At 42.9% G+C, this 13,917-nt stretch overlaps 1 protein-coding gene across 2 annotated transcripts in view; it reads right to left on the reverse strand.

Annotated features, from left to right (window-relative positions):
- LOC124110767 (nascent polypeptide-associated complex subunit alpha, muscle-specific form-like) overlaps nucleotides 1-13,917 on the reverse strand; it is a 59,068-nt gene that overhangs the window by 30,559 nt on the left and 14,592 nt on the right. For both annotated transcript variants that reach the window (XM_046470160.2, XM_046470159.2), the window contains exons 4-5: nucleotides 3,228-3,371; nucleotides 41-187 (exon numbers count right to left, since the gene is read on the reverse strand). In XM_046470160.2, the coding sequence (XP_046326116.2) occupies nucleotides 41-187; nucleotides 3,228-3,371 (291 nt within the window). The remainder of the gene's footprint in view (nucleotides 1-40; nucleotides 188-3,227; nucleotides 3,372-13,917) is intronic.

A 13,917-nucleotide genomic window follows, 5' to 3' on the forward strand; every position in this document is an offset into this window, starting at 1 on the left:
AGCTCACTTGACATCTGTACTGACATTGTGGAGTTCTTACCAGCTAATGGCTCCTTCCCCTGGCCACAAACAGTGCTCCTTAACTGGCAATCTATCCTCCCAAGTTTAGGTGTGGATTCACTTAGGTGCCGGATGAAGCCAACTGTGCGATTACACTCAAATGTTGTTGCACTGACTGCCACCACTTCTGCAAGAGTAAAACAAACTGTAATGTTTCCCATTCTGTTGCAGGATTTCTATGACAGGATGTAGCACCTTAGAAATAAGCTTGGTTGGTTGGTTGGTTGGTTTGTTGTTTAATGCGGCACTCAGCAATATTCCAGCGATATGACGGCGGTCAGTAAATAATCGAGTCTGGACAAGACAATCCAGTGATTAATATCATGAGCATCGATCCACGCAATTGGGATGTGGTGGGCAGGTCACAGGTGTGGTGGGCAGGTCCAAGAGGTCACCAGGTCACAGGTGTGGTGGGTAGGTCACAGGTGTTGTGGGTAGGACACAGATGTTGTGGGTAGGACACAGATGTGGTGGGTAGGTCACAGATATGGTGGGCAGGTCACAGGTGTGGTGAGTAGGTCACAGGTGTGGTGGGCAGGTCACAGATGTGGTGGGTAGGTCACAGGTGTGGTGGGTAGGTCACAGGTGTGGTGGGTAGGTCACAGGTGTGGTGGGTAGGTCACAGATGTGGTGGGCAGGTCACAGGTGTGGTGGGCAGGTCACAGGTGTGGTGGTCAGGACACAGATGTGGTGGGTAGGACACAGGTGTGTCGGGCAGGTCACAGGTGTGGTGGTCAGGACACAGATGTGGTGGGCAGGTCACAGATGTGGTGGGCAGGTCACAGGTGTGGTGGGCAGGTCACAGGTGTGGTGGTCAGGACACAGATGTTGTGGGTAGGACACAGGTGTGGTGGGCAGGACACAGGTGTGTCGGGCAGGTCACAGGTGTGGTTGTCAGGTCACAGGTGTCACTGGTCACAGGTGTGGTGGGTAGGTCATAGGTGTGGTGGGCAGGTCACAGGTGTCACTGGTCACAGGTGTGGTGGGCAGGTCACAGGTGTAGTGGGTAGGTCACAGATGTGGTGAGTAGGTCACAGGTGTGTCGGGCAGGTCACAGGTGTGGTGGGTAGGTCACAGGTGTGGTGGGCAGGTCACAGGTGTGGTGGTCAGGTCACGGGTCACCAGGTCACAGGTGTAGTGGGTAGGTCACAGATGTGGTGGGTACGTCACAGGTCTGGAGGGTAGTTCACAGGTGTGGTGGGCAGGTCACAGGTGTGTCTGGCAGGTCACAGGTGTGGTGGTCAGGTCACAGGGGTCACCAGGTCACAGGTGTGGTGGGTAGGTCACAGGTGTGGTGGGCAGGTCACAGGTGTGGTGGGCAGGTCACAGGTGTGGTGGGTAGGTCATAGGTGTTGTGGGCAGGTCACAGGTGTGGTGGGCAGGTCACAGGTGTGGTGGGTAGGTCACAGGTCTGGTGGGTAGGTCACAGATGTGGTGGGCAGGTCACAGGTGTGGTGGGCAGGTCACAGGTGTCAATGGTCACAGGTTTGGTGGGCAGGTCACAGGTGTGGTGGGCAGACCACAGGTGTGGTGGGCAGGTCACAGGTGTGATGGGTAGGTCACAGATGTGGTGGGCAGGTCACAGGTGTGGTGGGTAGGTCATAGGTGTTGTGGGCAGGTCACAGGTGTGGTGGGCAGGTCACAGGTTTGGTGGGCAGGTCACAGGTGTGATGGGCAGGTCACAGGTGTGGTGGGCAGGTCACAGGTGTGGTGGGCAGGTCATAGGTGTGATGGGCAGGTCACAGGTGTGGTGGGCAGGTCACAGGTGTGGTGGGCAGGTCATAGGTGTGGTGGGTAGGTCACAGGTGTGGTGGGCAGGTCACAGGTGTCACTGGTCACAGTTGTGGTGGGCAGATCACAGGTGTGGTGGGCAGGTCACAGTTGTGGTGGGTAGGTCACAGGTCTGTAGGGTAGGTCACAGATGTGGTGGGTAGGTCACAGATGTAGTGGGTAGGTCACAGATGTGGTGGGTAGGTCACAGGTGTGGTGGGAAGGTCACAGGTGTGGTGAGTAGGTCACAGACGTGGTGGGTAGGTCACAGATATAGTGGGTAGGTCACACGTGTGGTGGGTAGGTCACAGGTGTGGTGAGTAGGTCACAGGTGTGGTGAGTAGGTCACAGGTGTGGTGAGTAGGTCACAGATGTGGTGGGTAGGTCACAGATGTGGTGGGCAGGTCACAGGTATGGTGGGCAGGTCACAGATGTGGTGGGTAGGTCACAGGTGTGGTGGGCAGGTCACAGGTGTGGTGGTCACAGGTGTGGTGGGTAGGTCACAGATGTGGTGGGTAGGTCACAGATGTGGTGGGCAGGTCACAGGTGTGGTGGGCAGGTCACAGATGTGGTGGGTAGGTCACAGGTGTGGTGGGCAGGTCACAGGTGTCACTGGTCACAGGTGTGGTGGGCAGGTCACAGGTGTGGTGGGTAGGTCACAGGTCTGGTGGGTAGGTCACAGGTGTGGTGGGTAGGTCACAGATGTGGTGGGCAGGTCACAGGTGTGGTGGGCAGGTCACAGGTGTGGTGGGTAGGTCACAGATGTGGTGGGAAGGTCACAGGTGTGGTGGGCAGGTCACAGGTGTCACAGGTCACAGGTGTGGTGGGTAGGTCACAGGTGTGATGGGTAGGTCACAGATGTGGTGGGTAGGTCACAGGTGTGGTGGGTAGGTCACAGGTGTGGTGGGCAGGTCACAGGTGTGGTGGGTGGGTCACAGATGTGGTGGGTAGGTCACAGATGTGGTGGGTAGGTCACAGGTGTGGTGGGTAGGTCACAGGTGTGGTGGGCAGGTCACAGGTGTGATGGGTAGGTCACAGCTGTTGTGGGAAGGTCACAGGTGTGATGGGTAGGTCACAGGTGTGATGGGTAGGTCACAGCTGTTGTTTGAAGATCACAGGTGTCACCAGGTCACAGTACTGAAATCTACATGCATAACTATGGTGGCTAACCAAGGATCAAACTCATGTGAATTCCTTTTCAAATTAACAACAGACATTGGTTAAAATCCCACACAAATATAACAAACTCTAAAAATGTACTTTCCGTCTTATCAGAGTTTTGTCTTCACGTTATATGTTTTAAGTTTATTCAATTGCAGAGAAAAGCAGAGATGCTAGAGAACTTGAACACAAGTATTTGAAGCCAAATTAGATTGGCTACAGGCCACACAGCCTACCATCCTGAGCCGGCATATTGTCGGGTTCTTGATAGCATTTCCTGGGATTGAACGATGAAGATCCATATGCCAGGGTATAGCCTTGTGGACAAGCTTCACAGATGTCTGTGCTGTTGTCCTCATTGCAAGGCTTCACATACGTATCTGGAAACAGAGACAATATTTGTAGACATCAGGAATAACATGGAAGGAGATCTTCGAGCCAAGACATCTTATTGGAGCAACAGATTTGATTTTGAAGAGAATAACCTGTACATGCAGAAGTAGGTCTTTACACAGTTTATGAACATACAGTGATGTCATCCTATTGTTCTCTAATCAGGTTAAATCTCATAAACAGGGATGTTATATAATATCCCAGGTATTTTATACTTTTGTCACAGGGATTTAACATGTGAGTGTCCCACACTTGAAGTTTATTTGCATTTGAACACAATGTAAACATGGAAATGTATGAAATAATGTAAAATCAAATGACAAATGTTTTCTGTATACTTTATGCCCTGTAGCTCTGCAGAAGCAGGTCTTTACACATTATTATACCCTGTAGCTCTGCAGAGGTAGGTCTTTACACATTATTATACCCTGCAGCTCTGCATAACTAGCTCTTTACTTATTATAATACCCTGTGGCTCTGCAGAGGTATGTCTTTACACATTATTATACCCTGTAGCTCTGCAGAAGTAGGTCTTTACACATTATTATACCCTGTAGCGCTGCAGAAGTAGGTCTTTACACATTATTATACCCTGTAGTTCTGCAGAAGTAGGTCTTTACACATTATAATACCCTGTAGCTCTGCAGAAGTAGGTCTTTACACATTATTATACCCTGTAGCTCTGCAGAAGTAGGTCCTTATACATTATTATACCCTGTAGCTCTGCAGAAGTATGTCTTTACACATTATAATACCCTGTGGCTCTGCAAAAGTAGTTCTTTACACACTATTTTACCCTGTAGTTCTTCAGAAGTAGGTCTTTACACATTAGTATACCCTGTAGCTTGGCAGAAGTAGGTCTTTATACATTATTATACCCTGTAGCTCTGCAGAAGTAGATCTTTACACATTATTATACCCTGTAGCTCTGCAGAAGTAGGTCTTTACACATTATTATACCCTGTAGCTCTGCAGAAGTAGGTCTTCACACATCATTATACCCTGTAGCTCTGCAGAAGTAGATCTTTACACATTATTATTCCCTGTAGCTTGGCAGAAGTAGGTCTTTATACATTATTATACCCTGTGGCTCTGCAGAAGTAGGTCTTTACACATTATAATACCCTGTGGCTCTGCAGAAGTAGATCTTTACACATTTTTATACCCAGTAGTATAGGTAATGGGGGTTCTGGACCACTTCCACTGGAGCCGGATTCATATACCTATACTGCTACTACAGGTGGAATTTTTTATGCAAAAATGATGATGCGATTCAATGATAGTCATGAGATTAAGTTAAATTGGCTCTAGCTCACCAATACCTGGGGCCAATCATTGCTTTAGATGAGCCTAAATGGTAATAAAAATATTCTTCATTATTTTTATCGATAAAGCGAAATTCAACATTTTTACTAAGTTCTTCGTTCATTTTACTAGGAGACCAGACTATATAACTACACTCTTCTTGTAAATTGATAATAAACAATTGATAACCGTATTTGGTTGGTTTGACATCACTGATATAATAAAAACCTTGTGGTAATTCTCTCCATTTAATAGCTTTTTCGATCTCCATTATTATATATATTTATGTAAGCATTTGTCTAAATGTGATCAAACGATAGTAAGCAATCTATTTTTAATCTCCAACCAGTTCTTGGTTTTGGCATGGAATAATTGACGCGCTTGTTGCCTCCCCGGTTCTATGAACTTTTTTTTCTCGTCTTCGCTAATACCACTGGTCTTACGAGATTTTGATCGAATCTTCTGCTTCATTTCGTTGTATTTGGTGAGTTCTGACAGCACTAAACGAAACTCATCCTCGGATATCTTACAATCGACCATTGCTGTCGAAATATGATCCTCAATGCTGTTCAACTTTGCTTCGGCGAGTATCTGAATACTATCATGTTTTAATGCTTTCTTTTGTAACCTACGAGAAATGAATTTTATCGCTATTCCTGCCAGTCCCGAGACTCCAGCGGCTATTTCCATGCCGAGCACGATAGGCGCGGCGATTATAGTTGATAACAAGTATTTGTCACAGAGTGACGAAATATCCCCCGCCTGTACACCATAGTACCAAATATGAAGACAATCCAGCGATTAGTTCTTGAGATATCGCGGCAACACCGTTTTCTAACTCCAAAAGCAGATTTGCCTGCTGTGACCTTGACAATGGGGTCAAGGTCACCAAAACCGACTGGTGTCTGCGGTGTCTGTATATACACCATAGTTCCAAATATGAAGACAATCCAGTGTTTAGTTCTTGAGATATCGCGGCAACACCGTTTTCCAACTCCAAAAGCAGATTTGTCTGCTGTGACCTTGACAATGGGGTCAAGGTCACCAAAACCGACTGGTGTCTGCGGAGTCTGTATATACACCATAGTTCCAAATATGAAGACAATCCAGTGTTTAGTTCTTGAGATATCGCGGCAACACCGTTTTCCAACTCCAAAAGCAGATATGCCTGCTGTGACCTTGAAAATGGGGTCAAGGTCACCAAAACCGACTGGTGTCTGCGGAGTCTGTATATACACCATAGTTCCAAATATGAAGACAATCCAGTGTTTAGTTCTTGAGATATCGCGGCAACAAACAGGTGGGACGTACGTACGTACGTACGGACGTACGGGACGTACGGACGTACGGACGGACGGTCGTGAATACTATATCCCCCGCTTCGCGCTTTCGCGCGGCGGGGGATAATAAACCAACACCTGCTACACCGAGTCCCATGCCAGCTGCTACAAGCGCGGTGTCAACTCCGTCCAGAGCATTCAAGGCTCTGCGATACTTTTTATACAATCCAAGTCTCAGCTCCCTATCCTTCTCTATTCGATGTTTTATGTCGCTTATTTGATGTAATCGAAATCCATCAACAGTTTCCATCTTTTCAATTGCTTCATCGAGCGCCGGATATAAACTCATAGTGTATATTACGATCATATAATAGTCTTTAATTGGTCTTGCTTAAATGTTTAGAGAGTATACATCAATCTTATCAAATGTATATTATACGGCAAGAATATCTTAGAAAGAGAAATACTACCACTTTTAATAATTTGAACCCCCTCGAGGGTTGCAACGGGCGATGCTCCGATATGAATAATACTACAACGTTGACGTTCGTGTTTCTTGAGCAATTTAATCGATAGACCTGGTAATATTTCAAAGGCATCTACCGGTACATCTCCGAACAAGACTTCAATAATAAGCGTAGAAATATTAGGTATTGCACTCAAGTTCTGTTTAATATCATCGAATTCAGTAACCAAATTTAAAGTAACATTTTTTAAGGCCGGACGACTATATAACATATGACCTGGGTTTTCTGGCAGGGGGGTGACTAACACACTTTTTCGTTTTGACGGGATATAAGCCGCGAGTACGATGCCACTATTTATTATCTTAGTTAAATTATGTCCCTTACCCATCATTACATAAGGTGGGGTAATGACGATATTCAGTAGCCACTCGATGTTTGCGTTGACCATAGTCCATTTATTATCGTTGTTGCCAATAATATTGTACGAAGTGTTTTTAATGAGTCTACTAACGTCGACATCGCTTAAATCTTCTAGATTACCTGTGAATGTAACTTCTTTCCACTTGTATACATTATCGTGTAAGTGTAAAGCGTATAACTTACCATCGGTACCGGGTTTATCGAATCCTTCTGTGTCTCTGAGATCGGAAAGCGCAATTGTATTACATTGTCTGAGTGTTCCTGGGCCTGATGCATCAACCATTATTTTTAATATGGAGTGTTACACTTAAGTATCCTATATGTACTGGTTGGTGTTTTACATCTAATACAGAAATTTTGAGGTCTGAAATAATACCATGCTTCAATTTTTTATATTGTAATGATGAGAAAGATTCTGTTCTACCGCTATTATATTTTTCATTTTTCACTGGAACACATCTGAGTAGAGTTAAAGGACTTTCTAGTTGAATATTATCTGTCGTGCTTATTTGATCAAGATGGATGCACAACTCTTTATAGGGAACTAAATCGGGTAATTTAACATCCAGATGTATGCCAATTAAGCGACTAAATTCCCATGTAGCTGATTGTTCCAATAAAAATATATTTGGATTTCCAGTGTCTAATTTCACTGTCCCAGTCGCCTCATTTTGTGTGAGACTAGCTCCATTAGGCTTAAAAATGTCATCATTGAGTGAGCTTACGCTGTAATACCCATCAGGTATAGTAATGGATTTGCCAGTACCAGATGGATTTAATAACCACATCCTATTATTATTTTTTGCAGCATTTATATTGGCCCACCGTGGGTAATACGTTACATCGCATAGAGCGACTTCAAGGTGACCATCCCATTTAACGATAGTACGAAGCAGTTGAATAGACTGACCATTTGTTATTCCCAGGAGTGTAACATACATATCAAATATACAATGATACTATATCATAACTTAAATATGGAATCAACCATTATTTTTAATATGGAGTGTTACACTTAAGTATCCTATATGTACAGGTTGGTGTTTTACATCTAATATAGAAATTTTGAGGTTTGAAATAATACCCCTCTTTAATTTTTTATATTGTAATGTTGAGAAAGATTCCGTTCTACCACTATTGTATTTTTCATCCTTAACTGGAACACATCTGAGTAGAGTTGAAGGACTTTCTTGTTGAATATTATCCGTCGTACTGATCTGATCAAGATGGATGCACAACTCTTTATAGGGAACTAAATCAGGTAAATCGAGTCCCTGATCTGATGTCTTGAGTACTGTTATTTCTCCTCTCCATCCAAGTGTGTATGCTAAGTTCTCGTAAAGCTTTACATCCTTTTTTCCAGCGTTTAAAATCAGTACCGTATATCGCTGTGTATAAGGCGAGTTTTTCGTACCTAAAATGAGGGGGTAAGAAGGGGGGTCGTCTTATACACGGAGTTGAAGATCTCACATTTTTTTCCACTGGCGATGTCAACCGGCGTCCGATAGCCAGCCCAGCATTTGACAATAAAACTTCGCATTTCGTCCTAAATAACTGTTCCAATAACTATTTCCATACATAAACATGATTTGTATCTCTTTTCCTTGAATAAAGTTTAATAATTTCTGCAAATAAAGTTGAAATGACCCTCTCCTCGATGCAGATTGTCAAACCAGCTGACACGGTAAAACAATCAACATCCGTGAGTAGAGAGCCGGAAGTACTGGTAATCATTTGCATATTGCACATGTGACCTAACATGTGATAACCGGTGAAGCTGAAATCAATTCCCGCTGTTTTTACAGTTGTATTAACAAGTGTTGGAGACAGTGTGTACAAGTGATTGTGGAATAAACACGCTGAATGTGAAGCAAACATAAGAATAGTTAGTTACAACATAGTTAATTGGCGATTAAATTACTCAACATTGTCTCATATGTTATTACTTCATAAATGAATTTTATTTTACGGGCACCAATTTGGTGTCGTACCGTGTAAACACAAAATGGCGACGTGTGACGGAGTTACACACGCGACCTATCATTGTAGAAAAAAAACAACGCAAGATAAACATATTTTTATTGCATATATAAGGTTTGTGTGCGCACTTGTGATGTGTGCGAAATACGCATCAGTCGGAAAGCGCACATTAAATCTCCAAAGTAACTAACTAACTAATTTGTGATGTCCGTGTGCGAAATACGCTACAGTCGGCAAGAGCACGTTAAATCTTCTACCGGTATATCAGTCAGACTTGTGATGTGTTTCATTCCAGGTCGCCTTATACACGGAGTATAGGATTTTGGGTTGATTTTTAAGGCGTGTACAGGGGGGTCGTCTTATACGTGGGGTCGCCTTATACACAGCGATATACGGTAACCCATTCGACTCATTTGTGTTAGACTAACTCCATTAGGCTTAAAAAATTCATCATTGAGTGAGCATACGCTGTAATACCCATCAGGTATAATGTATTTTTCACCATTTATTTCTGTCTCATTATTATTACCTCTTGAAGCATTTATATTGGTCCACCGTGGGTAATACGTTGTATCGCATAGAGCTACTTCGAGTTGTCCATCCGAGTTATCGATAGTATGAAGCAGTTCAATAGACTGACCATTTGTTATTCCCGGGAGTGTAACATACATATTAAATATACAATGATACTATATCATAACTTAAATATGAAATCGAGACAGATTACTAATCTATCGATTATGGTAAATTCCTATGGTACTGATTTTTTCGTTAAATTCCCTGATATCTTTGAAAAGTACAGGGTCACGGCAACTAGCGATAAAATGGTGCATGATTGGTTTCACAATCCGATGCAATTTTGGCAGAATCAGTTAAACTTTGCCATATGGTGTGCCACAACGGGATGTGGTGTATCTGTTAATGCCCCAGGATATATGCTAAATAAGTCTGTTTTATTATTTCTCGTGTATTATCAGATAAGACGTATACTTAAAGAAATTAATGCTCCATCACCGCAGGATCGAGCGTGGAATTCCACAAATAATAATTATGATAGGTCCGCGTATGAGCGTATTTGTCAGGAATTTAATGTTTCTACGAGTAAAGATTGGCGTATTAAAGGAGCAAACCATGGTCTAGGTGTTCCTTACACAGAGGAAAAAGTAACCGTCAAAGAAGAAAGCGATAATTTAGTTAAAGAAGATAATAAAGGTTCATTTGATTTCTTTAAGTTGGTGCGTACCAACAAATTTTACTCAAGAATGTTTGATTATTTAAAAAAAACCAGTCATTGGTATAAAGGCTGGGAACTTTCGAGTAACGATTGGAGAGGGGATATTATGAGTTTTAAGAGTGGGTCTATTTATATTGTTAAAAAATTTATACAACTGAACGATACCGCAAACGCTTGGAACGAATTTCTTAATGATAAAACGGAAAATAATTTTACTAACCCAGGATTTGTAAGATTTAATGAATCGATAAGAACCCATGTATGGGCAATTCTCGGTGTGCAATCGCAAACACGAACGTCCATTATCGGTACTGGGACGGCGTTCGATGCGCAAAAACAGTTTGTCGCAAACGTGGAGGACGCCATTAATTCCCCAGTTGACATACCATCGTCTATAAAGCGTTTTCAAGATGTATTACAGTACGCTCAATCCAAAGTGGACTACGTTTATGCGCCGGGACTATACATGTCTCCGAGTAATATGGAACTTAAGATCGGTCAAGTGATAAGTTATAATAATAAAATTGTTATCGCTACCGATCAACAAAAACCAGGTATAAATTCAGATATTAACGTCGAATTAATAACGCAAACAATCACGGGCGAAAAGGGAATAGTCAAGCCGCAGTTATCTACTAACACATCTTTTAATGCTCAACCATCTACTGACGCACAAGTACCACCGCATATTGAGGTTAAAAATCAACAACATATCGATGAAAAAACAGCGCTTGTAGTTGGTGGAGTCAAGGCTGGTTTACTCATGATTTGGTTAGCTAACTGATTTGGTTAAATAGTTCTTAGCGAATACGTACAACAGCCCTGCAATTGCTACGATCAGCCCCCACAAGTTTTGACTAAGCCAAGTGGTGGTCTTAGCTAATAAATTCAATAGCCAGGAAACTATACTCCCTATTATACCGGGAAGTGCGGCCGTGGCTTTCTCAGCGAGCTATCCCAGTGCTGAACCTAATGCTTTTAAATGCTTTTTCATCCACTCTTTTATACCATCCGACATAGGCGGTGATCCACCTCCACCTCTAACACCTGTGCCACCGGTTAACGCGAGAGTCAAAGTCGATATAATAAATCCCAACGCGGTTAAAATACTGGCAATTGTTATTCCCTGTTCTCTGAACAATGTTTTAATTTTATCGGCCAGTGTAGTGTCATCCTTGAGGACTTGATCGATAGTTTCTCGAATTCGACTGATTTTCGAACGAAGTGCCTTTCTATTACTGGAAGCTGCTTCGAGGCGGGCCGATCTTTCGTCTTCTAAGTTACGCAATCTTTCCGCTACACGGCGTCTACTGAATTCATCGCCCGCCTGTTCAAGTTTTGTTTTCTCATAAGCTATATGCTTGTCGATTTCGGATATCTTAGCCGTATTATTGATGAGTTCTCCCCGCATTGTTCGCATTGCCTTGTCAAGACCTCGTAATTCCCTAATACTGAACTCTGAATATGGTACCTGTAACGTTGAATTATCGTAGTAGGTATCTAAGATTTCTTCGAGTCGGTCCCAGGCCACCTTCGAGGAAGCTTCCAAATCATCTGTATTACCGAGTTCTTCCCGCACAGTTCGAAGAACCTTAGTAGTCTTCGCGGAAGTCGTCGGTAGTCCACAAAACCTCATTCATCACGAACAGTGCTGATGCCGTGTTTAGTGGCTATCGTAGACAAGGCTAGGGGCTTACGAGTACGAGAATGCATAAGATCAATATCCGGAGCGCCACGCAGTCGCAATATTCCTTTACTATCTATCTCAAACTTTGAATAGTCACGACCTATTGGGGTATCTTTAAAGGTATCGTAATCATCATAAACGGCTGGTTTCAAAAGTTCATCATTTACGGTTGGGTTCAAAAGTTCATCGTTAAAATTCAAAAAGCTGGTTTCATCAGTATCTTCGATTGGATTCTGGTTATCAGAGTCATCAAAGGTATCTAGATCATAATCAGTCATTTTTATATTAAACATAGGGTACATGTTTTCAATATAACAATGTCTTCACAATACGGACGCAAGTTAAACCCACAACGTAGACTTCGAGATCCATTAGGGGTCAAAGCAATTCGTCAGTCTGTAACTATAACTAATAACCCTAGTACCATCGATCAGAATTAAACGCTTCTGGTTCGCTTTCCTAATCTCGGCGCACACGATGTGTTAGTTCCGGGAACTGTCCGACTAGCATTTACGTTTGGTTTGCATTCTACCGACGTTAACAGGGAGCCCGTTCAGAACATAGGTCATGCTATCGTTAAGAAAATCGCGATTAAAATTAGCGGTAATGAGGTTTTGAGTATCGACGATAGTGATGTATACTATTGTTACATGGATCTCTGGAGAACGGATAAAGAACTTACAGTACCAAGGTATTTGTATTAAGAACACATTGAGACTGCGCATAGGTGCTGAAAATGGTGTTGATACCAACGAAAAAAATAAAGGCCGTTGCCGACGCATTAGGTAACATCCCTAGGCAATAGGTTAGAATATGAACTCACTTTTAATGACTACGGTAGAGTAATCAGATCTGGTGAAGATGCTAGCTATTCCATTGACAATATCTCGCTGGAGTACGATATGATAACGGATCCCGAATTAGCCAGACAAATTCGTAACCATTATACGGGAAGTTTAGCCATTTTGTACGATCGCGTGCTGCGACATCGAAAGATCACGAGGGACAAAAAAGATACGATGTGGAATATCAATCTAAACATTCCCACGAGGTCGTTGAAGGGTATTTAAATGTTGTTCGAGGGTCCCCCCGATGCATTTAAAAGAAATACCGAGAAGTTTTACAATCCCAAGATTACAAAAGTAGAATTGACTATCGAGGGCGTTCCTAATCAACTATATAGCCAAGGAATGCAAGCGTATCACCAGTGGGATGAGATTAAAAAACTTCCTTCTATAAAACGGTCCCCAGAAGTTATCGGGGTCGTGAAAGATCTGTCTCTCGGGAGTGTATCGATGGGTGAATACCTCACCACGAAGTACGCGCTATGGCTCGACATGCGAACAACGGACGATGACCAACTACACGGCAGTGGGAGGAGAATAGAAAATGCTAGCGAGGGTGTCACCATACAGATAACGAAGCTCCAGGAATCGGCTGGTAAATTAAACATATATTTGTACGTGATTATGAATGCGCAACTTAATATACAGAATGGGCGATTCGTGCAAGCAATCTATTAATAATCTTTTACCTAAAGATCCGCACTGCGCTATCATATGCGGGCAAACGGGCTGTGGAAAAACAGCTTTTATTCTAGATATTTTACAAAGTCATTATATAGGGACGTTTTCGATCATATTATTATTCTGTGCCCAACTATAAGCGTTAATAAAACATACCTATCGAGAGATTGGGTAATGAATGACGACGGGGTACACAGAGTCGATCCAGGCGATCGTTTACAAGACTGCCTACGAGTATGTCAAGAAAAATACAAAGGAGAATCAACACTTTTCGTAATAGACGATTGCAGCGCGAGTAAAGAACTCACCAAAAAGAAAGATATGCTTTCGTATTTAGCATTCTCCGGTCGGCATACTCAACATAGCGTTTGGGTACTTACTCAAAAATACAACTCTGTCCTGAAAGATCTCTGAGAGCAGACCAAATGGGTAGCCCTGTTTCATTGCAAAGATCGAGATTCATTCGAGGAATGTTTACGCGAAAATGACGTTATTTATACCAAGATTGAACGAGACAAAGTCAGAAAACTGTTAGTGGCAACGAAGCACTGTAAACTCGTATTAAAAACCGATCAATTAGCTGCTTATGCAATTGCTTATCAAAATGTAGCAAAATGTAGCAAAATGTGGCAAA

The sequence above is a fragment of the Haliotis rufescens genome, unplaced genomic scaffold (assembly GCF_023055435.1).
Source record: "Haliotis rufescens isolate VD_foot unplaced genomic scaffold, xgHalRufe1.0.p SCAF_13, whole genome shotgun sequence".
In the NCBI taxonomy this organism is placed as follows: Eukaryota; Metazoa; Mollusca; class Gastropoda; order Lepetellida; family Haliotidae; genus Haliotis; species Haliotis rufescens.